The 23,689-nt window shown below is 34.5% G+C and overlaps 2 protein-coding genes across 3 annotated transcripts; one reads left to right on the top strand and one right to left on the bottom strand.

Annotated features, from left to right (window-relative positions):
* Positions 1-235: 235 nt before the first annotated feature.
* dnajb13 (DnaJ heat shock protein family (Hsp40) member B13) lies at positions 236-9,351 on the top strand. 2 transcript variants are annotated; one of them, NM_001017606.1, is given in 8 exon segments: positions 239-390; positions 512-615; positions 1,919-2,080; positions 2,836-2,993; positions 3,077-3,190; positions 3,281-3,394; positions 5,133-5,209; positions 9,129-9,340. In NM_001017606.1, coding segments are annotated over 8 exon segments (969 nt in total). In that variant the 5' UTR covers positions 239-322; the 3' UTR covers positions 9,301-9,340.
* A 9-nt stretch (positions 9,352-9,360) lies between these two features.
* On the bottom strand, positions 9,361-20,038 carry ucp2 (uncoupling protein 2). The gene is given in 8 exon segments (NM_131176.1): positions 9,361-9,654; positions 12,310-12,490; positions 12,571-12,672; positions 13,701-13,895; positions 13,972-14,185; positions 16,833-17,056; positions 19,668-19,808; positions 19,938-20,038. Coding segments are annotated over 6 exon segments (933 nt in total). The 5' UTR covers positions 16,959-17,056; positions 19,668-19,808; positions 19,938-20,038; the 3' UTR covers positions 9,361-9,539.
* Positions 20,039-23,689: the final 3,651 nt, after the last annotated feature.

The following is a 23,689-nucleotide window of genomic DNA, read 5'->3' as shown; positions in this document are numbered from 1 at the left end:
GATAAGAGCAGGCATAATTTAGTTTGGGTATTATGTGTAGTTTTTACATTGCATTTTTTCAACAGACACAAAGCTTTAAAGTCGGCATATATCAACATTTGATTACTGAGTCTTATATTTACATAGTAGTGCTTGTTATAATTGATGTATCAATTCGTTTCATGGTGATTTATCGCGTTTTTAGCTGTACACTACATTACCCAGAGTTCAAGTCTCCGTGTCCATAGCAACATCCGACAACAATAATCTAACAGGTGGACGCTATTCGTACTGAGTTTTTGTCTCTTGAATCATTTAAAGTGTAGGATTAAATAAACACGCGATGGGCAGAGACTATTACGCTATTTTGGAAATAAACCGCAACGCCATTGATGCAGACATAAAGAAGGCGTAAGTGACGTTCGTTTGGTTTCTTTAAATATAAGTATAACGTTATACTGAAGTAAATGGCAGACGTTTTCTTCAATAGAAGACTAATTTACTAATAGTACGTTGTTATATTTTTCCTCAGGTACCGGCGGCTCGCACTGAAGCATCACCCGCGCAGCAACAGCCACGCGCGCGCCGCCGAGCGCTTCAATCTGCTGGCGGAGGCGTTTGACGTGCTGAGCGACCGTATGTTCACAAGACAGTGACAGGCCACAATTTACATTCACAAAACACACATGCAACCCACAACTGCTGTAGAATATGCTTACTAAAACGTTTTATTACAACGGAACGGATTTATCTATGTATCTTTGTAAACATTATGTCGGTCCCAGAAAGTTCTGAGCCCAAAACGCTGTGTATACAATATGGTTTGCGACTAAATCTGCTTCTAAAAAGAGCGTGCATATGAATGCTTTCCAGTAGGACCAAAATACATGAATATTTGGAGTACATAGTGGGACAGAATTTGTAACATATAGAGCTAAATATTATTAAAATTTATTTATACCTTGCATATACATTTATCCGCCACTTTTTTACACCTTCCAACTAGGTTGGGCCCCCTTGGTCACAAAGCACAATTATAACATCATTTCTGTCATCACCCTCATGTCTGTTCAATCCTTTGAGACCTTTGTTTATCTTCTGGACACAAATAAATACATTGTAGTAAAAAATCTGAGAGCTTCCTCATCCTTTATATACAGCAATGGTTCTGAAATGTTCAGTGCCAAAAACATTGTCAAAACACTCCATGTGATGGCAATATGTTTTAAGGCCCAGTAGGCACACACCTTGACCTGTTGCGGAAAAGAAGACACAGGCAAACAAAGTCTTTTTTTTTTTTTTTTTACAGTTTTTTGTTGTACAAAAGTGAAAAATTATTACAGTTGAGTCACTGAAGATGCAAGGAATATTTTGACAATGTTTTTGGTTTCTTTTCTGGACTTTGAACGCCTCCAGACTATGCTGTCTATGGAGGATGAGGGATTACAACAACATAAAGGTGAATGATTAAAAACTTAATTTTTATTTTTGGTGAACTAACTTTTTAAATTATATTCAGTTGGTTGGGTGCTCACAGTTTCTCAAGAATTTATCTTCATCAAATTTGGATTTGCAATGTTTAACCCACAATAAAACTTGCTACAGTAGCCCTATAGCATAAGTTACTAAGCTAACAAAACCTGATCAAAGTCAACCCACCTTCTTGAGCCTGAAAACTCAGTTTGCTTAAACTAAGCTCAAACTTACCTGGATAAAAACCCAAACTGGATTTGTGCAATTTTCCTTCATCTTGAGCATGTTTATATGCCCAAACAATAAAAAAATGGCTAAAAACTATTTGTGGAAATGAGAAGTTGTACATGTATACCTAATAAAGTGGCAGTAGGTGTAAACTTGGGTCAAATTAGCATGGTATAGAATTCTGTCACAGTTAACTTTGGATGATTGTTCATGATGTTTCTGTTTCTCATCCAATCAGCACGTAAAAAGGCCACTTATGATAAGTTTGGGGAGGAGGGTTTGAAAGGAGGAATCCCATCTGAGCTGGGAGTGAACAGCGCCTGGTCATCGGGATACGTCTACCATGGAAATGCAGATGAAACATTTCGACAGTTTTTCGGAGGAGATAATCCTTTTGCAGGTTATTTTTTAAGGGATGAAAACACTCTCAAATGACTGATCATCTACGTCAGGGGTGTCCAAACTCGGTCCTGGAGGGCTGGTGTCCTTCATAGTTTAGCTCCAGCTTCCTTCAACACACTTGCTTGGAAGTTTTAGTTTACCTAGAAACAGCTTGATTAGCTGGTTCAGGTGTGGGGTTGGAACTAAAAAAGGCAGGACACTGGCCCTCCAGATCCGAGTTTGGGCACTCTGATCTATGTTGTGTGAACTAGTTCAAAGTTCTAGTGCAACTGTCTCAAACTCAATTCCTGGAGGGCCAACACAATCTCATGGCAATTCGTAACTTTTTCATTTAGTGGCTAATTCGTACAAATTCGTACGATCTAATTCGTACATTTTAGTACGATTTGCGTATCCCCCAATGACGGTTGGGTTTAGGGGTGGGGTTAGGTGCCACGCCTCCTTTTTAAAATCGTACATTTTCTTACGACTGAACTCGTACGAATTCGTACGAATTAGCCACTAAACTGCCAAAACGTTAAATACTTACGTTTTCTCGTGAGATCAGGCTGGGAGGGCCACAGCTCTGCATAATTAATCTCCAACCACCTCCAACTCACACCTGCTTAATAGTCTAGTAGTCTTGAACAACTTGATCAGCTCTGGTTGATTAGGGTTGGAGCGAAACTGTGCAGAGCTGCGGCCCTGCAGAAATCCAGTTTGAGACCTAAGTAATAGTGTATTTTGATTAGTTTTATCCTCTAATTTTTATAGATTTCTTCACTGGTGATGGCAATGAGGTCAACACGGCTTTTGAGAGCTTGCGTGGACGGAAAGAAAAGCTTCAGGATCCACCAATAGAAAGAGATCTTCATCTCGCATTGGAGGACCTTTATTATGGATGCACTAAAAAGATTAAGATATCCCGCAGGGTGCGTTCTGTCCACAGTGGCACAAATAAAATGTATATATGGATGATATATTCAGTTTCAGTGAAGACTTGTGTTTGCTACAGGTCATGAATGAAGACGGACACACATCCAGCATCAGGGACAAAATTTTAACCTTCACTGTAAAAGCAGGATGGAACGAAGGGACACGGATCACGTTTCCTAAAGAGGGAGATCAGGCATGGCTAAACACATGATCACTGTTTTATCGGGCTATGTTTGTATCTTAATCCCAGCCATCGCAGTACTAAATGTATTTTACTTAATAGGGGCCAAACAACATCCCAGCAGATATTGTTTTTGTCATACGGCAAAAGAATCACCCACGCTTTGTCCGCCAAAATGACGATCTGTTCTATACAGAGCATATCTCACTTGAGAAGGTGAAAAAATGTGTTTGTTTTGATTTCAGGCAAGCATAAATGTAACTAACATAGCATTTCAGAACATTTCAATGTACAGTTTAAGGCAAGTTTATTAGCCCTCCTGTGAAATTTGATGATTAACAGAGCAAGTGCATTTGCTAGTATTTTCTATTATACTTTTTCCTCTGAAGAAAGTCATATTTATTTTGGTTAAGCTGTAATAAAATATGTTATCAAATATTTTTTAGGGTCAATAGTGTTAGCCCCCTTTTGATCGCCTGCAGAACAAAGCACTGTTGTCCAATGACTTGCCTAAATAACTTAGTCAAGCCTTTAAATAACACTTTTAGCTGAAACTAGTATGTTACGAAATAACTAGTTAAATATTGTATATATTTAACTAAAATAATAATAATACATTTTATTTATAATGCGCTTTTCTCAGACCCAAAGCGCTACAAGGCATATAAGGCAAACAGTAACAAAGCATAACATTAATAAACAGTAAAAAAAAACAAAACAATAAAAGACCATAAACAATAAAAACATTAAAATTTAATGATTAAATTGACAAAAAAAAAAATCTAAGTTAAAAGCAACGCTAAAAAGATGAGTCTTGAGAGTCTTGAGTTCCTTAAGAGTTCAGAGAAGCGGCATTCCTGATGCTGATAGGTAGACTATTTCATTCCCACATAGCAAAGTATCTCTGGCCCAGCTCTGCCCCTCACAATCAGGTTTTGCTTGGCCCACATGCCGCAGTGAATTACGATACATGGCTGGACCAAGTCTGGCTTTCAGACACAAGGGACAAACATGGGCCATATCTGGGCCCAGCCATAGCCAATTTAATATCCCATAAATGAGCCTGAACTGGTCCAGATATGTTGGTGTGTCACCACTGCAATGAAATTGATAAACCCATTAGGCATTGTGCTGTAGGCATGTTTTGGGTGTGCTTTTTCTCAAAGCGACCTGAATGGTAGAATTAGTTTTTTCTTTATTTGAAAATAATAAAAATGTATTTTAAATGTGGGTCAAGATAGGCCAAACTTAAATGGCCCACATATCAATTATTATCATCTGTGCCAAATACTACATTTGACATCTGGCCCAAGTATTGTGTGCCGCATTAAAGATGGTGCCACCTCTGCCAAACCAGGGCCATGTTTGGCCCACAGGCTGTATGCCAGTGCCAGATGAATGTCTGCTGTGCCAGATTTATGCCAAATCTGGGCCAGAATCCTTTGCTACCTAGGTAGCTTAGGCGCACTGTCGAAAAAGCTCGGCCACCCATGGTCTTTAGGTTACAACGTGGCTGATACAGCGTAAGTCCAGTTGAAGAACGAAGACTGCTGGTGGGAGTGGTGAGAGTAACCAGGTCACAAATGTAGTCAGGTGCTAACCCACGCGCAGCTTTATATGTTAAAATCAAGGTCTTAAAATCAATACCTGACTTAACAGTGAAGTTGCTGAAGTACAAGGGGGATATAGTAACTATATATAAATATATGTACTGTCATGGCAAAGACAAAAGAAATGTGTTATTATAATTTAGTTATTAAAAATTAATAAACAGCACTTATTAGGAAATATATTAGGAAAAAGTATTAAAATTTCACAGGAGTGCTAAAAAGTTTGTCTTCAACTCTACATTCAGACGTTTTTCTGTCTAATTTATGTACTGAAATTTATGGAAAATTATTTTTTAAATGCATATATTAGGTCTGATTCTAATATTTTTGTGGTAAATCTACAGGCTTTGACCGGTTTCTCAGTAGAAGTTGAGACACTAGATGGCAGGCTTCTCAACATCCCCATTAATGACATTGTGCAGTGAGTAATCCATTTCCTAAATCTCTTTAACCCTTTAACTGCCTGCTCTACCAAATGGTTGACCATATTTTGACGGTTTTAAATAATGACTGTAGAAATCATATAAAGAATGACGGTTTTAGATAATGGTTTGCAAACACAGCATTGTTGGTTTACAAAATAAATCAAACAAACAATCCTGTTGCACTGCTACACTTGATTTTGGTTTTATGGTAAAAAAAAAAAAAACAAGACAACATGTTAAATGAGAATCTGAAATATTGTGTGGCATACTTCAAAAAATAAAATGATTTAGTATTCAAAAATGTTTATTTTGAGTATTTGTGTAAATATTTTCAGATTTTTCATAGTATATATATTAATTTCAGTATTTTTTAACCATAAACTAACATATCAAGAATTTGGTAGAGGCTGATATTTTAGAAATTGTGGGATGTTTTGGAAAAAAAAAGCAATCCCAATTTTTTTTTTCTTGGTGGGACAGTTAAAATTACAGTTAAAATGCCCTTTATTATGTTTTTTTTTTTTTTTTTTACATATTTCCTTTTACTTACTCTGTAATGTAACAGTTTGTGAAAGTAAATGTTTTAAGAGATGGTTGTAAACACAGCTCTGTAGTTTATAAATCCAGCCTTACTTCATTTCAAACCTAAACAGGTTTGTAACAAAATTGCAGCAAGCCAGTCAGCAGTCTTCATTTGCTGCCTGTGAACAACGTCTACTTTGACTCTCAAACACTGTAGTCATAGTGGAGGCTAGATAAGTTTGGATTATCTTGTTTTTTTCTGCATTGTAAAAGCAAATACACTTTGCATGTGCTGTTAAAACATGAGGACTCGTACAGTAATTAAAACTCTTAAACTGACTCTGCTAAGGAAAAGCTCAAATTCAGATGTGGCCATGATGGGTTTTCAACATGTTTCATGCGCAGTAGACAAATCAGAATCCAAGCATTTTATATTTCAAGAGTTCACACTTAGATATTGTTTGACAACTGTTAGCAGGTTAGGCATGCTGTCCCAGGAGAGAACCCTGAGCTTGGATATAGCTGAGCCCAGGGCTCCCGCCTGGTCCATAGAACATGTGAGGGGAATACGAGATCAAGTGGTTTATCGAGAGCTCCCCGTGGTAAAGGAGGAAAGGAGGAGAAGGGGTAGATGGGGGGTTTCTTTGGAAAACGAAGTTAAAGGAGTAGTTCTAGCCAGGCTACTTATAGTGAGTTTGGATTGATCTGATTGGCTAACTAATGAATGTAGATGAGTGGCCTGCTGCAGTCAATAATAACACATGCTGCTCTCGAAAGTAGTTTGTGAAACTTCACTTAATAGACGTCAAATAGGCTAAAACTAGGCAAAATTTGGGCTCTCAGCGTCTAACAATAGTCCAAAAATAGACTCCAGCAACCCACTAAAAGCATATGTTTTACACAGCAAATGCCCTTCCAGCTGAAACCCATCACTGGGAAACACACATACACATTCATTCACACTCATACGGACAATTTAGTTTATTCACTTCACCTATAGCGCATGTCTTTGGGCTGTAGAAGAAAATGGAGCACCCAGAGAAAACAACACTGAGAACTTGCAAACTCCACACAGGAATGCCAACTGACTCACCTCGCACTCGAACCAGTGACCTTCTTGCTGTGAGGTGACAGTGCTAACCACTAAGCCACCATGTCACCATTATTAATATTATAGGATTTTAAAAAGCATGTCACTTAAAGCTGAGTGATAAGTTTCTTGTTTGACTGGACTGGGTTAATCATGCAGATTATCTCACATTACACTCAACATGCATAACAAACAATGTGCGTCATTTTCCAAAGTGGTTCTGTCCCTTATTTAAAGTCACTATGAAAAACAGGTCGAGCATGCAGAAGGTTTTAAAATGCAAAGTTTAAACAGGCTCTCTATTCAAACACTGTCACGCACATATCAGGATTATTAAACAACACATGCCATGCACTATAGACCATCCGCACCCGTATATTTTGTCATAGACATCAAGATAACCGAAATCTTTGCTATCATTCTGATTGGTTTATCACAGGTTACAATTAAAACACGCGCAAGAGGACAAGTATGATCCCTCTTTACATATATTTGTGGGTCAATAATTGTCACAATCATTTTGAATCCTTGTTTACTTTCCTTCTCTCTCTCTCTCTGTGTCAAAATGTACAATAATATTGTAAAATCTATTATATTTGTACATTTTTGGAAAAAAAAGTATAAAAGTTATTAAATTATAGCCTTATGTCTCACAGGTGCAAACATACATAATCGAAAACTGCAGATAATGTTTTTTTGCTATTGATTACAACCCCCTGACCACCTAAATACCCCCTTTCAATAAACTTTTATCCAGTGCCCCAATGCTCTTTGAACACCACAATTGAGAACTAGTCTATTTTTTGGACTATTGTCAGATGACTATTAGATTTTAACCGACAGTCCAAATTTTGACTTGTTTTAGCCTAGATATCTACTGTTTAGATGTCTATTAAACACATAAAAAATGCTTACTGGGAACAAAATAAACTCACCGGCCACTTTATTAGGTACACCATGCTAGTACTGGGTTGGACACACTTTTGCTTTCAGAACTGCCTTAATCCTTTATGGCATAGATAAAAACAAGGTACTGGAAATACGCCTCAGAGATTCTGGTGCATATTGACAATGGCGTCACGCAGTTGCTGCCGATTTGTCAGCTGAACATCCATGATGCGAATCTCTAATTCGACCACATTCCAAAGGTGCTCTTTTGGATTGAGGTCTGGTGACTGTGGAGGCCATTTGAGTACAATGAACTCATCGTCATGTTCAAGAAACTAGTCTAAGATTATTCGTGCCTTATGACATGGTGAACACCATACTGGAAGTAACCATCAGAAGATAGGTGCACTGAGGTCATAAATTAACGGACATGGTCAGCAACGATACTCAGGTAGGCTGTGGTGTTGACACGAAGCACAATTGGGACTGATGGGCCCATAGTGTGCCAAGAAAATATCCTTCAACACCATTATCACCAGCATGAACCGTTGATACAAGACAGGATGGATCCATGCTTTCATGTTGTTGAGGCCAAATTCTGGGCCGAGCATTTGAATGTGGCAGGGAGACTCATCAGACCGAGCAACATTCTTTCAATCTTATATTGTCCAATTTCGGTGAGCCTATGTAAATTGTAGGCTTTTTCCTGTGCTTAGCTGACAGGAGTAGCACCTGGTGTGGTCTTCTGCTGCTGTAGCCCATCTCCCTTAAGGTTGCATGTGTTACATGTTCAGAGATGCTCTTCTGCAGACCTCAGTTGTAATGAGTGGTTATTTGAGTTGCTGTTGTCTTTCTATCAGCTTGACCAGTCTGGCCATTCTCCTACAATCTACAAGGCATTAGCTCCCACAGAACTGTCGCTCACTGGATATTTTCTTTTTCTGACCATTCTCTGTAAACCTTAGAGATGGTTGTGTGTGAAAATCCCAGTAGATCAGCAGTTTCTGAAATATTCAGACCAGCCCGTCTGGCACCAACAACCATGCCACATTAAATCACTTAAATCACTTTTCTTCCCGATTCTGATACTCAGTTTGATCTTGACTGTGTCTACATGCCTAAATGCATTGAGTTGCTGCCATGTAATTGGCTGATTAGAAATTTGCGTTTAAGGAGCAGTTGGACAGGTGTACCTAATAAAATGACCAGTCTTTAGAGAAGGGGTTATATAGATCATACTATTTCAGTGAATGAGAATTTTTTTGGGGGGGGTGCCTTTGAATGGATACTTATTGTAGGAATCTTTTAAAAAGAATTGAAGGAGCACTTTAATATAAAAACATGAGCAAACATGTACAAATGAAATATAAATTTGAATTATACTAACGGCAAATTGAAATTTCTTTATATTACAGCCCTCAGTACACCAAGGTTGTGAGTGGAGAGGGAATGCCGTTATCCAACAGCCCATCCAAGAGAGGAGACCTGATCATTCGCTTCATTACACATTTCCCAGAGAAACTCTCAGCTGAAAAGAAAAAACTCCTAAGAGGAGCGCTCTCAACGAAAGTCATCCACTCTTCCTAAAGGGCAGTCATTCATGAATTAAACACTTTCACTCAAGAAACAAGCAAACAATGTCTGAAATTCTTAAAAACACCAATTTCATTTTATTGGCAGATTGTTGGAAAGACTCTAGAATTGTGCAAATCCAAAAAAAAAAAAGGAAAAAAAAAAAATCAAGTTTAAAAATGTAAACAAAATGAAGAAAATGGAGAATCCAGAACCACGTCAGCATGAAGCTCAACTGGAACTGCATGCTCTGCTTAAAGAGGAGTGTGCCAGTTTTGGCGTGCTGCCATCATGGCCCGTTTCAGCTGCTCGTAAGTGACGAACATAACCACATTCCAGGAGCCCAGCCTCAGAAAGGATGGCATGAACCTAAAGAGAAGAACAAACACACAAGTAAATAAACTCGACATTTAATAAATCGTGACATGCACAGTATTGATATCATTGACACTTCAATATACAGTTAATGATCATTTAAACTTTGAGTGCATTTAAGAAGAACATTCAGATTCAGAAGTGATTTATGCTCAAACATTCATATTTTTCAGATGTTAACCTGGCCCATGACGTTGAAGATTCGGTGACTATTAATAGGCTTTTTTGTTGTCGTTAACTTTGTAGAGTCTCTATTTGTTAACACCGGTTTAACTGTATTCAAATGTAACGACAACTACAAAAGAATTATTATAGTTTTAGCTGATAATAAAAGCATCATTGCAGTAATTTTATAAAATTAATAAATAATAATAAAAAAAAATACTAATTTGGTTTAAAATTAACAAATAGAACACGGCTCTCAGTATTGATTTTAATGGATTAAGTCATATTTACTAAATGAGACTTAATTGTGAAGCGTTATCTACTTTAATTTATCATACTTTTGCAATTTAATATACGTTTAAAAAAATTTACGATTTACTCTAAACACATACAATAAAGCACAATCAGTATTTTTTAGCTATTAAACTTGTTAAAAAGGTAAAATTTTGCATTTTAAGTCAATATTTTCATAGACTCATTCATATATTCTGATTAATCTTTTACTGCTGTGATGAACAACTGTTAATTCATCAAATATTAAATAAGTGATATGACATTCATTTTCCTTCAGCTGAGTTCCACAGCGGAATGAACCACTAATTTATCCAGCACATGTTTTACACAGCGAATACCCTTCCAGCTTTATTAAGAAGAATTTTTGATAACTATTAATAAGAATATTTAGTTTACTCTGTACATGAGGCTGCATTTGTGAACTGATGTTCATTTAACTAAAGTCAATGTTAAGACAACTAGAAAAGCATTTATTCATTTTAGCTGAAGTAAATTTCTTAGTTAATTAATAAAGCATTAAAACCAAAAGGTGCTTTTATTTTAGTAAATTAATAAATCAATAATAAAAATTACTAAGTTTTATTTAATTAACAAGTATAATGTGGCTCTCTCACTATTGATTTTAATGCATTAATTAATGTTTACTAATGAGACTTTGTTGTGAAGAGTTATCTACTCTAATTTATCATCCTTTTAAATTTAATTTGTTAATTATTTAGCACTTCCAAGTATTTTTTTTTTTGGCTATTAAACTTTAATTTTTTCCAATTTTGCAGCTTAAGTCAATAATTTCCTAAACCCATTCGTTTATTTAGATTGATGCTGTGATTATACAACCATTAATTCATCAAACCCTTGAATATTTAATAAAATGTTATAAAATAAAAAATTACAAGCATTATATATTAAAAACATTAAAATCCAAAGATTAATTCATTTTTGTAAATATATAATAATAAAGGTTTGGTTTTTTCTTCAGATTTTAACAATAATATGGCTCTCTCACGGTTGATTTTAATGCAATAATTAAGGTTTACTACACTGTTAAAAATGTATATGAGCACTTCGTCATGACAACCTGTTTTAGGACAGGCGTGACCAACCCTGTTCCTGGAGATCGACCTACCTGCAGATTTCAGTTGCAACCCATATCAAATACACCTGCCTGTAATTAATTAGTTCAGGTGTGTTTGATCAGGGTTGGAGCTGAACTTTGCAGGAAGGTCAATCTCCAGGAACAGGGTTGAGCACCACTGTTTTAGGTCATTGTAACTTAAAAAATTAAAGTTAGAACATAACTAACTTGGTTTAATAGGTTATGCAAGCTGTTTTAAGTCAGTTTAATGTAACGGAAGTTCAAATGACTCATAGGGTTAATTTGATTCAGTTTTTAAAAAAGGCAGCCAGTATTTTGTTTACGGTGTAATGAGACTTAATTCTGAAGCGTTATCTACTTTAATTTAATCATACTTTTGCCATTTAATTTGTTGTACTCTGAACAAACACAATAAAGCACTTCAAGTATTTTTTGGCTATTAAAAAAAAAAAAAAAAAAATTTAATTAAAAAAGAAAAAGGAATATTTTTGCAGCTTAAGTCAATAATATACTATCAATACTAATAATATTCATACTCATTCATTCTGTTGTGACAAGCAACCATTAGTTCAAAGATTTAATAAGTGATTTGTTAAAGCATTTAATATTTTTAAAAGTTAATCTGGCCTACAACTTTGAAGACTATTAATAATAATATTTAGAATAAAGCAGTAGAAGTATTTTTTTTTATTATACTCTATAAAGTCATAATTTTGCAGCTTGCATTGAAAAAAGTGGTATAAACTAATAAAAAAAAAAAGAAGTTGGAAACACAAATTAAGCGTTTTGGGGGGACAACATAATTATTTCATGTTCAATCCACTTAAATTTGTAAAAAATTTGTACTTAAATTTTTTTGTAAAAAATTTGTATCTTAAATTTTTTAAGATAACTTAATTTGTGTTGGGCCAACATGAAAATTGTGTAACCCTGCATTTTGAGCGTAGGTCAATCATTCCATATATCATATAATTTCGCAAATAAATGGACCAAGAAATTCTGATTTAGAAGCTTGCAATAGGACAGAAGCCTATCAGTTCCACATTAATCTTCAAAGCAATACTGTAAAAGTACAGATGGTAGAGGAAACTGACCCCTTGTAAAAAGCCTTTGGCCCCTCTTTAGTCAGCATGGCTACAGCACAGTTGAGGGCGCTGCTGTACTGGCCCTGGGCAGAGTTCATGTATCTTGTCTTCACAACATCGACAGGGGAAGCAATGATCGTAGTGCAGAAACCAGCTCCAAATGCAGATGTGAAATGGCAGGGAAGATCATCTGTGAAGAGAAACTGCTATAAATAACACGGTCACAGTTTACACTTAGGTTTGCTGTACTTTTCTGCAGCCTCTTCTTACCAGTCATCAGAGATGATTTGAGAAGTGCATCTTTGATGAGGTCGTATGTCACTAGCTCAGTGCAGTTTACTATGGCATTGCGGGTGATGTTTGGGCCAGTTCCTTTAAAAGCAAAGAATTAAAAATGTATACAAGGAGAGAATAAGTTGCTATTAAAAATAAATATTTATCTTTTAAATTACAATAAATAATTTTGGTAGTTTGTTATAATAAATTAAACATTAAATAACATTAGTCAATTGACTTACAGTACTTGTACAAATTGAATAAATATTTAATGCACAATAAATATAAAAAAAAAAATTCAAGTACACAACTATGCATTTGTTATCAACATATATTTAAGTTATTACTACAATATTAACAAATGCACTCAGTTAATTTGCATTTTAAAGAAAATGTTTATTGGCAATTTATGCACTTATGTATATTAAATACATAAATATGCATCACTATAAACTACAGATATTATACTGTGACGTAACATTCATGCCAATTTAGTATGCAATTTATTAGACTAGGTTATTCTAGTAATTATTATGATTCAAATAAATGTATAAACGTAATCACAAATTTAATATAGCAAATTATTGTATTATAAAAACAACAACAACAACAATAAAATAAAAATAATTATTATTTTAATAATTATTTAAAAAATTGTTCTTATTAATAATTATTATTCTTATTAATAATAAAATAAAAAACAATAATTTTTCAACTATAATTATTTATTATTATTATTATTATTAACAATTTATTATTAAAATACTTAAAAAATAATAGTTGTTTTTATTATTTTAATAAAATAATAATAATAATAATAATATTATTAAATTGTTGTTAATAATAATAATAATAATAATAATATTCTTATTATAATAATAATAATAATAATAATAATATTATAAATAACGATAAATAATATAAATAATAATAATTAAACGTATAACTAAAATGTTACAACTTGTTATTATTATAAAAAAATAATGATTCAACTTTATTATTATTATTATTATTATCATCATCATCAATATTAATAATTATAAAACTATTATTATTATTATTATTATTATTATTATGTATTTATTTGTTATAAACTGTAAAAGGTTATGTTTTGTAATGCCCACCTTTCCACAAACCACGAAACCCCTCTTCCTTTGCAATGGTCCGATATGCGTCCATAGTACTATGGTAACGTTTACTGCTCCCAGCGCTGACCTGAGCCTGAAACCGGACCTTCACTACATCAGTGGGTTGAGCCACAGCCACGGCCATGGCTCCAGTCGTACAACCAGCCATCAGTCGACTGCCAATCCCAGCATCTAAAAAAGAAAACCCATCCATTGAATAGTCCTAAAGGGTGAAGGAGTATATATATAAAAAGTTTTATAAACTTACGATCAGAGCCTTTGGTGTAAAACTGCTTGACCGAATCGTAGAGGCCGATGCGTACAGAAGCAAAGCTCATCTGACGCTGCAGTCCCGCCACCAGGCCGCTGTAGAGACTGCGTGGCCCCTCCACTCGCACCATGGTGCTGATCGTACCAAAGACCCCTCGATATTTCACCGGACCACGGCCCATGTTGGTGGAGGCTTTGTTCTCCCCCTGAATCTGTACAGAACAAAAGGTGGATGGAAAAACTTTACAGAATCACAGTGGAGGGGAAGCTGCATCTTCAGGTTATCCCGGGTCAGTCATGGAGGCCTGGACCTGCTTACGTTGCTAGTGTAAAAGAGAAATAAATAAAAGTTGACGTCAGTATGGGTGCAACTGCAAACGGTCCTCCTGAAAAGAAAAGGATGATCTGTTTTTTGCTGCTGCATGTTGATTCTGGTCCACGTCATGCCTTTTTGATTCCTCCAGATGACTCAGCTGACACTCAAATTAGGAGGTGGCATTTAAAGCAGGAGTTCACCCAAAAATTAAAGTTACCTCGCTTATTTTTCCCAAATGTGGGTTTTAAACGTTTATAAAAGTTATGTGACATTGTGGAATGCTGGTTTACTGTATGAAAAAATAAGTAAAGAAAAAATAAGAAAAAGTTGACAACTTTGAGTTCAACTTAAATCTAGCCAAGTGCAGTATGAGGGTTGAAAGTGGTCAACTCAAAAAAAAAGCTCAGCAGCAATATCCTTAAAATTAAGTTTAGTCAACTTTTATGTTTTTTTTTTGTGTTAATGGCACTTCTTAGTAATTCTTTCCTACTATGGAAGTCAATAGGTGCCAGTTACCAGCATTCTTCAACATATATCTGTGGAAAGAAACTCAAATAAGTAGAAAGAAAATCAAATAAGATTAACAAAAAGATTTGGTGAACTTTTTTTTTGGCAATTTGTGCAAATTTAGTTAAAAACATGCTTTGATCTTAAAAAAAAATATTGCAGACTGATTTTGTATAGATTCATATAACAAATTAATATAGCAGCTAAAAAAAAAAATTATTATTATTATTTTTTTTTTAAATGTAATATATTTTTTATTTGAGGTTGGTAATTCAATTAATTATTTTGGTCGAGTATAGTCGAAAGAAACTCAAACAGGTTTTGAACAAATTAAAGATTTGACGAACTTTTGCCATTTGTGCCATTTTTTTTTTTTTTGCAAAATGGTTGAGAATATAGCAGCTGAATTGTTTTTTAAAAATTATTTGAAGATTTGGAGGTTTAAAATTGGCAAATTTCAATCAATTAAAACCACTTGTTTGGTAAACAAAGCTAGAGTAGGTCTCATTACACATCCACTAAAAACAAAAAATATGTACATAAATTTACTAAATATTCATTCATTCATTTTCTTTTTGGCTTGATCCCTTTATTAATCAGGGCTCGCCACAGCGCAAATAACCGCCAACTTATTCAGCATCTGTTTTACGCAGCGAATGCCCTTCCAGCTTCAACCCAGTACTGGGAAACGCCCACACACACTCATTCACACACATGCACTATGGCCAATTTAGCTTATTTAATTCCCCAATAGCGCATGTCTTTGGACTGTGGGGATAACGAAGCACCCGGAGGAAAGTCACGCCAAAATAGGGAGAACCTGCAGACTACACAGAAATGCCAACTGACCCAGCTGGGACTCGAACCAGCAACCTTTTTGCTGTTGGGTGACCTAACCACTGAGCCACCATGTCACCTTTACAAAACATAAATATTGATGTAACTCAACAAATAATTATAAAAACTAATAAATATATACATTCACAGAAGTAAATTCATTAAATGACGGGATCGACAACACTCAGGGTTCAACAATAAGGACTGCCCTCTGGCCCGGGGCCAGTGTGAGACGCTCAGGGGAGTAGACAGGATCATTACTGGCCCAATCAAGACAGTGCTGCCTCGTCACTAATGTTTAGTTTGCCTGCGACTATTTACAGTATACAGTCTTCAAATCGAGAAACAGTTTGTGCTCTTAAGCCGTTAAATGCTACTTTCTCTGTGATGCCATAAACACCATATTGCTTTTCGGTTTCTTTTATCAGATTGGATGTTGCGAGCATGTTTTCTTTTCCCATAACCTGGTAACAACTACTACAGAGGCAGCAACTTCAAGTTATGAGGCTTTAAGAAAACATTGGTTTCTAACATCTTAAAAGCAGACATTTGCATGGGTACAACAAGACAAAAAAAAAGTGATGTTTTGCACAGTTTGACATCACCTTGGCAAGTCAGCCTCCTTTTGTTAAATCATTTAGAACTGCAATAAAATGCCTGCACATTTTCCATACTGCTCTTTTTGTTAATAACTCCTCTTTGAATTTAGATCATGCCTTTATTAACTTTTTAAAAAACATTTAAATTCTAGATTTAAAGACGTTGTTTTTGACACTTTATTTAAAATATGTGGCTAAGAAATGGCTATTAACTTGTTTTTTTTTTTTTTGGTGGGGCCAGTGGAAATCCTTAGCACTGAATCCTGACACTGTAAAATATTTAAATGACAAAGTCAAGACAACAAATATTTTGTTACTTTTACTTTAATACGTTAATCAGGTTTCAACTTAATATTTTTCAAGTTTTGCAAAGGTTAACAATATTTTAGTCAGTTTGACTGATGCAAGTTGAGATGACTAGAAAAGTTCCTTTAATTGAACTAAATAATTTAAGGCAGCAATATTGTAAATGTACAGTGAATCTGTGGAAATCTTCTGTGGGGGCAGATTTTGTCTAGGCCTAATGTTGAGGTAATTTAATGTTTTGAGTGAACTATGCCTTTAAAAAAAGCATTTAAACTCAATGCAGCGAAGACTCACCTGAAGTCTAACTTTTGCGGTGTCCAGTGGAAAGGTGAAGAGATCTGCAATGCATGCTGCAGTTCCTGCACCGATAAACTTCACGGTGGCAGTAGGAGGAACGTCACCAGCTCTGAATCCAACCATGTTTACAGTTGCAGCCGAAATCACAGGAACGTAAGGGTGATGCAGAATGTGTCGAAAGACAATGAAGTGAACACAAGATAGGTGAACTCCACCCTAACCTGTATTAGAAAAAAAGATGAGGATTACTTTCTTTTGAGACTTACTGAATGCATTTAATGCTTCCTTTTGTGCTCGTTTAAAGGGATAGTTCAGCCAAAAATGAAAAAATTACCTCACTATTCAATCTTCCTCAAGTGGTTTATGAGTTTCATTCTTATGTTGAACACAAAAGATGATATTTTGAAGAACGCTTGTTGCTGCCACCCATTGAATTATTAGTATTTCCTTCTGCTATTGAAGTCAATGGGTTCCAGTAACCAGCATTCTTCAAAATATCATCTTTTGTGCTCAACAAGTAACTCAAGCATGTTTTGAAAAAGAGAGAGTAAATCACAATTAAAATTTTTGGGTGAACTACCCCTTTAAAATATTTCAGGGTGGCATAAAGTCAGTTTTAACAGTACAATTCACAAAAAAACAAAAATGAAATTAATAAAAAAGGCAAAAATTATTATTCTGACAATACAGTGATTAAAGATTAACAAGATTAAAACACTGCCTGTTCATACATCATAATGTGATCATTAATATAAAGGTTTAGGTTTTTTAATAATAAAATGTTCAGTTCCTTTTTTTTTTGGCCTGTAAAACTCCCCAAATTAGGCACTTGCTTGTGATTCAGCATCACAGTTACAGCTAAACATTTTTAAAGGGGCAGTTCTCCCAAAACTGAAAGTCATCCTTTTACACACTCCACACGACTAAACCGGTTTGAGCTTCTTTTTTCTGTCGAAACACAAAAAGATCTACTCAAGAATGTTCAGTCGTTTGGTTTCATTTTTAGTTCCAACTACGGATGTCAAAGGCTGTTTGTTTTTTTATTTAGCTCATAAAAGTTTAGAATTACTTGACTGTGACTAAATGTAGATTAAAAAAAAAAAAAAAAGTAGTTATATATATATATATATATATATCTTTTAAATCTCGTCTCCATACCCATCTTTTAAAGCAGGCTTGACGTTCTCATATATATATATATATATATAGCTTTTAAATCTCGTCTCAAGACCCATCTTTTAAAGCAGGCTTTCTATTGACTATTTTTATGTTATTTTTACTCACAATGTGCATTTACCTGCAACACATTTAAAATCTTGTTTAGCAATTAAGGTTTTATTAATGGTTTAAATTTGTTCTGTTATGGCTGTTGATGCTTGTTGTAAGGCGACCTTGGGTGTCCAGAAAGGCACTATTCAGAAAGGCACCATTTACAAATAAAAATTTATTATTATAATGCTAATAATAATTATTATTAAATTAACTGAAAGAGAGTAAATAAAGAACCATTTTCTATTTGTGGTTGAACTGTCCCAGGCCTTTAAACAGGGGGGATTTGAGTGATTCGAAAGACCCAACCCCCACTGACAAAGACCAGAGTTTTGCTCCTATGAACTCATTTGTCCCATTTGCCATATAAATTGTGGAAATAACCAATAGAAGAAAGCTTTAGGACGCATGTAATTTTTAATTATTTAGATGGACAAATTTTGACTGAGGAAATGAGCTGACCAGTTTGTATTTTACCAATAGGCTTTTAATAGTTTTTTTTTTAGCCGGTTAAAGCCAATGATAAACTTTCGGCGAGAGCTTAATGTGACCATTTTCAATTTCACAAGGTTGTTTATACAGCATCGATGTTGTAATACAATTACAATACATTTAGTTAAATAGACTTAAGCATTCATTAAGTTGTTAAAGCGTAAAACTAGATGAAAGACTGGGGTAAAATAAATATCATATTTTAAAGACATGACGGGGGATAATGTTATTTAATGCAGTGCTTCTTCTCCGATCAGAGACCCACTTCATATCGTACATCTAACAGGCAGTTTTTAAAGATTTTTTAAAGAAATCAGATCCTAAACGTGACAATTTTGTAATAAAAAGACAGTTCACTGGAAACCCTTGGGCTGCCTGGCTGAAAATTAAAAGTCCATGTGCATATAGCCCATGATGCATGATAATAAATTTGTAATTTTAAATGTGTTTTTTATACTTCTTTATTCAAAGCTCTAATCTCATTTTAACATTTAGCCCAACTTAGTTTAAAGGCATATTTCTAAATAAACACTTTGTAGTGTAATAGTATGGGAGGCACAATAAAATTGTAGGAAATATTTGTTGCATTAAAACAACTTTTATTATGAGTTAAATTATGATCACTATTCAACAAGCTAATGCAGCAAAGATTAAGTGCTTGAAATGTCACTAAAATGGAGTATTTAACCGTCATAATTTAATAGAAAATAGCACATTTCATAGAGAACAACTGCAATAAGGCACACTTTTTGTGCCACTTTCAATGGGCTGGCTAAGAGCATGTCCCTTTAACAAAGGTGTAACTGAAGCCATTTGTTCCTGACAATCAACAGACAAAAAAAGGGAACATCTTGTCCTCTCTGACGTGTTAAACTGTATGCTGACGTCACCATCCTGTTTACATCTGTGTGCGCCTTTGTTGACTTTATATCACACAAAGAAGCCTCAAATACAGGAAGTTCAGAAGCATACAAAGTGAGATTATGTAACTCTGACATGATAATAAATTAACTGTCTTAACTTTACCGATCAGGTAAATGAAAAATGCTTTTGGAAAACTTTTGTACCAACCGGTTTAGCCTAGATGAAAACTTCAGGATTCTCTAAAAGCATCTCTCTGGTTGAAATGACTTTCAACTTGAATTTTGTTTCCGCGTTCTTCCATAGAGAAACGTTGAGAACTCGTGCAAATAAAAAACATGCTCCAAAAGTCTGAAAGATGAAAATAAAACATTTCCGTGTTACACAAAGCATCACTACAAATAATAAAAGAAAATACAGATAAAGTAGCAGAAAATATATATATATATATATTCGTTGAAAGAAATTAAAAATGCTTACCTTAAATTAAAAATGTGTAAAGAGTCTAAGAATAAAAGTGCTTATTGTCGGGGTAAATACACTCCTCGGAAGAGAAATAGTTAAAACCCGCAGGTGATCTGCTGTGCTGTGCTCTGAACGCCGCAGCGACTCTTTTTAAACGCCTTTGAGTCACGTGACACCAGTGACGCGCGCATAAATTACCGCCTCTTTTAACTGATACGTTCCGTTTTCAAATGTCGTCCTTCCGTGTTTTATAAGTTTATTAAACCATATTACTGAATACTATTCGAAGAGGTGCAAAATATGAGGTAATAACCGTTCACATAACCATAGTTTTTTTCAAAACAGCTTTATTTCCGAAAATGTATGTTTTGTGGTGTTCCTGTCGAATACTATTACACTAACGTTAATGTATTTTAGGAAAATAATGTTTTACTACTAATAACACCAACGTTAAATAGTGGCAACAACAAATGAATCATGGTTTTGTCACTCTAATCAGCCATGTTATTTGTATTAAAATGGTGGGTATACAAATGTGACCCTGGACCAGTCATAATTGTAATTTCTTTTTTGTTTTAATATTCTCTTAATTGTATTTTTACATCAGTACAAATGATAAGTTTTACATATGTGTACTTTTTTCCTTTGAAACACAAAGTTGTATTTTACTATTAAATATAAGAGAACTAAAAAAACAGAAAAGTGGGGGGAAGGGGCAAAAAACATAAGAAAAAAAAGTAAATAAATAAAATAAAATAACTAAATAAGGGGGGATATTTGAGGTGTTTTTGGTTCAATTACTGCTCTCTTGTTAAAGTACTCAATAAAGGGATTCCATATTACATGGAAATTCTTTGTTTTATTTTTTAGGGAAAGCCTTAGCTTCTCAAGTTGCAGACAGGACATGACATCCTTTATTAATGTGGAGCAACGTGGAGGATCTTTCCGTTTCCAATTTAGTAAAATCAATCTACGTGCCAAAAGGGTTATAAATCTAATCACTGTACGTTGAATATTAGATAAATCTGCATCATCACTGACACCAAATATAGCTAAAATAGGCCCAGGATATATTTGTGTTCCCACCACTTCTGATATTAATTCAAAAACTGAAATCCAATAATTAACAATAATTGTAATTTCTTTCTGAGTTGAAACGTATACATCATCTGAAAGCCGAATAAATAAGCTTTTCATAAATAAAGGGCTTATCAATGCAAATTTTTAAATAAAAATGGACTTTTAATATATATTTACAACAGGGCTGCATGGTGGCGCAGTGGGTAGCACGTTCGCCTCACAGCAAGAAGGTCGCTGGTTCTAGATAGTTGCTGTTTCTGTGTGGACTTTGCATGCTCTCCCCTTGTTTGTGTGGGTTTCCTTCGGGTGCTCCGGAGGAAATAACATGTGGCATAAGTGAATTGGGTAAGCTAAATTGTCTGTAGTGAATGAGTGTGTATGGATGTTTCCCAGTGATGGGTTGCAGCTGGAAGGGCATTTGCTGCATAAAACGTGCTGGATAATTTGGTTCTGCTGTGACGATCCTAAATAAACAAAGGGACTAAGCCGAAAAGAAAATGAATGAATTAATATTTACAGCACACAACAAACTACTTATTTAAAATAAGCTGAATCAACACTATCCTTGAGATTTCATTGGGACAACTTAATTTTTTGTGTTCAATTCACATAAATTTGTTAAAAGTGTTAAGTTTATCCGATTTGTGTTGGGACAACAGGAATAAATTATGTGGAACCCTGCATTTTTTACAGTGCAGGATGTTTACAACATATCTTCATGGAACATGATCTTGACGTAATATTTTAGTGGTTATTGTCCTAAAAATCTATAATTTTGACCAATACAATGTATTTTTGGTTATTTGCAAAAACATAACTGTGCAACAAAAGACTAGAGTGGTCCAGGGTCACAAATAAACGGCAAAAAACATGGTTATACTTTTTTCTACACTGAAAAACATGCTGGGTTCCACAAAATTTACTCTATGTTGTCCCAACACAAAACTAATAAGTTAACTTAATAATTCTTTTACAAATTTAAGGATTGAACATAATTTGGATTGAACATAAACAATATAGTTGTCACAAAAAACTCAAAAGTATTGTGTTTTTTTCCAACTAATTTTAAATAAGCAGTTTGAACAAGCAGCAAAAGGCGGTTCATTTTTGGATTTTTTTCGTAACTTTTTTTATTTTATTTTACAAAAGGCTGAAATGTTTTGTTATCACATAAACTAACTCAAAAACAACACTTATCTTTTAGAAATATTAATCTAAATGTAAAAAGTGTGATAATTATAGCCCCAGTCTCCCCTATTTGTCTGAAACGCTGAGTCATTCTGATTCATTATGTGAAGTTGCACATATGTTATTCATAAAACAGGACTTTCAGTTCTCCCTCTTTTAGAGACACATCCACTGAGTTAGCTTTTTCGTATAGATTTGCATTAGATGTTGTAAAAGCTGCAAAAAATAATGTCTGGTCAGCTGAATGTTTTTTTCTTAGATACAAAAACCAAAATCAATTGAATGAATAAATAGTACACTCAAGTTTTTTTTCTCTAAGAAACAAAAAAACAAACAAAATCACCTCAACTACACACTTTAACCCTTGTGCATTAATTAAAAAAAAGTTAGATGTTGGTCCATAAGGGACAAAAATATCAGTGTCTAAAGAAATGTTGCTATTTTTGTTACACTTTAACTGAGAGATTTCTATTTTTTTTGGGAAGATAAAACATATTTATAAAGGTAAAATGAGGATGAACATAGTCAAAGCTCATAAAAAAACATACTTTTTAACAGAAATGTTTGCTGTTTGCATTAACATGGCCAAAAATATCACAAAAAAATTTTAAAAAGAAAGACCATATAAAGAGGCACAAGGGTTAAACCTCTTATCACTATTGTTGAAGATCAGGCTGCTATTTGTGTTTCACGACGGTATGTTGAGACAGAACTGATAACGTAGAGCCGCAAGGCAAAGCTACATGAGGCATACGTTTAAAAACAACTGGTATAGCACGTGCTTCATAAGCTACACAATGCAGCTTATTATTGACTGAGGTCAATTTAAGAGTCAGATGTGCACAGTATACTAAAGCACAGGCCACTCTTGTGTTACTTTTCCTGAATATATGTTTTCCATTCACACTTCACAGATTTGCATTAGTCTTTGTATTGTTAATTTCCCTCAAGTGAAACTCCCTGCTCTTTTCTAATAAAGACATTGTTTGCCTGTCTTTTATAGGTCAGCATGAGAGCTGTGAAAGCAGTTTAAAGCCACTTTTCTGATCCTTTGTCACGAGAAAGACATTTGCGTAAGTCTTTTGCCCTGGTGTGTTGGGCTCTCTGTTGATTTGATCATTGATTATATCTGATTAAATGACTCTTTGGTGTAGGGGAGTCAAATGCATGTGACCATGTGGTCAAAGACGAGACGTTCCCACTTTGGTGTTTGCATCTATAAGAGTAATTTTGTATAGAAAGCACATTAAAGTGTATGCTTTAATCTTTCAGCTAATGTTTGTGAAAATTAAATATTTAAAGGATAGTTCAAACCGTAAATGAAAATACTGGCATTATTTACTTCGTTTTAATTAGTTTCTTTCTTCTCTTACTTAAAAATTGTTGGAGTAAAAAAACAGCCATCATTACTTTTTTTGTTCTTATGCTTATTTTTTCCTCCAACTTATTTAGAATACCATGTTTTGTGTCAAAGGGAAAAATAAATTAATAAATGTTTG

The sequence above is a fragment of the Danio rerio genome, chromosome 10 (genome assembly GCF_052040795.2).
Source record: "Danio rerio strain M-AB ecotype USA chromosome 10, GRCz13ab, whole genome shotgun sequence".
Taxonomy (NCBI): Eukaryota; Metazoa; Chordata; class Actinopteri; order Cypriniformes; family Danionidae; genus Danio; species Danio rerio.
Note: the sequence above shows the minus strand (reverse complement) of the source record. Positions and strands in the feature narration are given on the sequence as shown.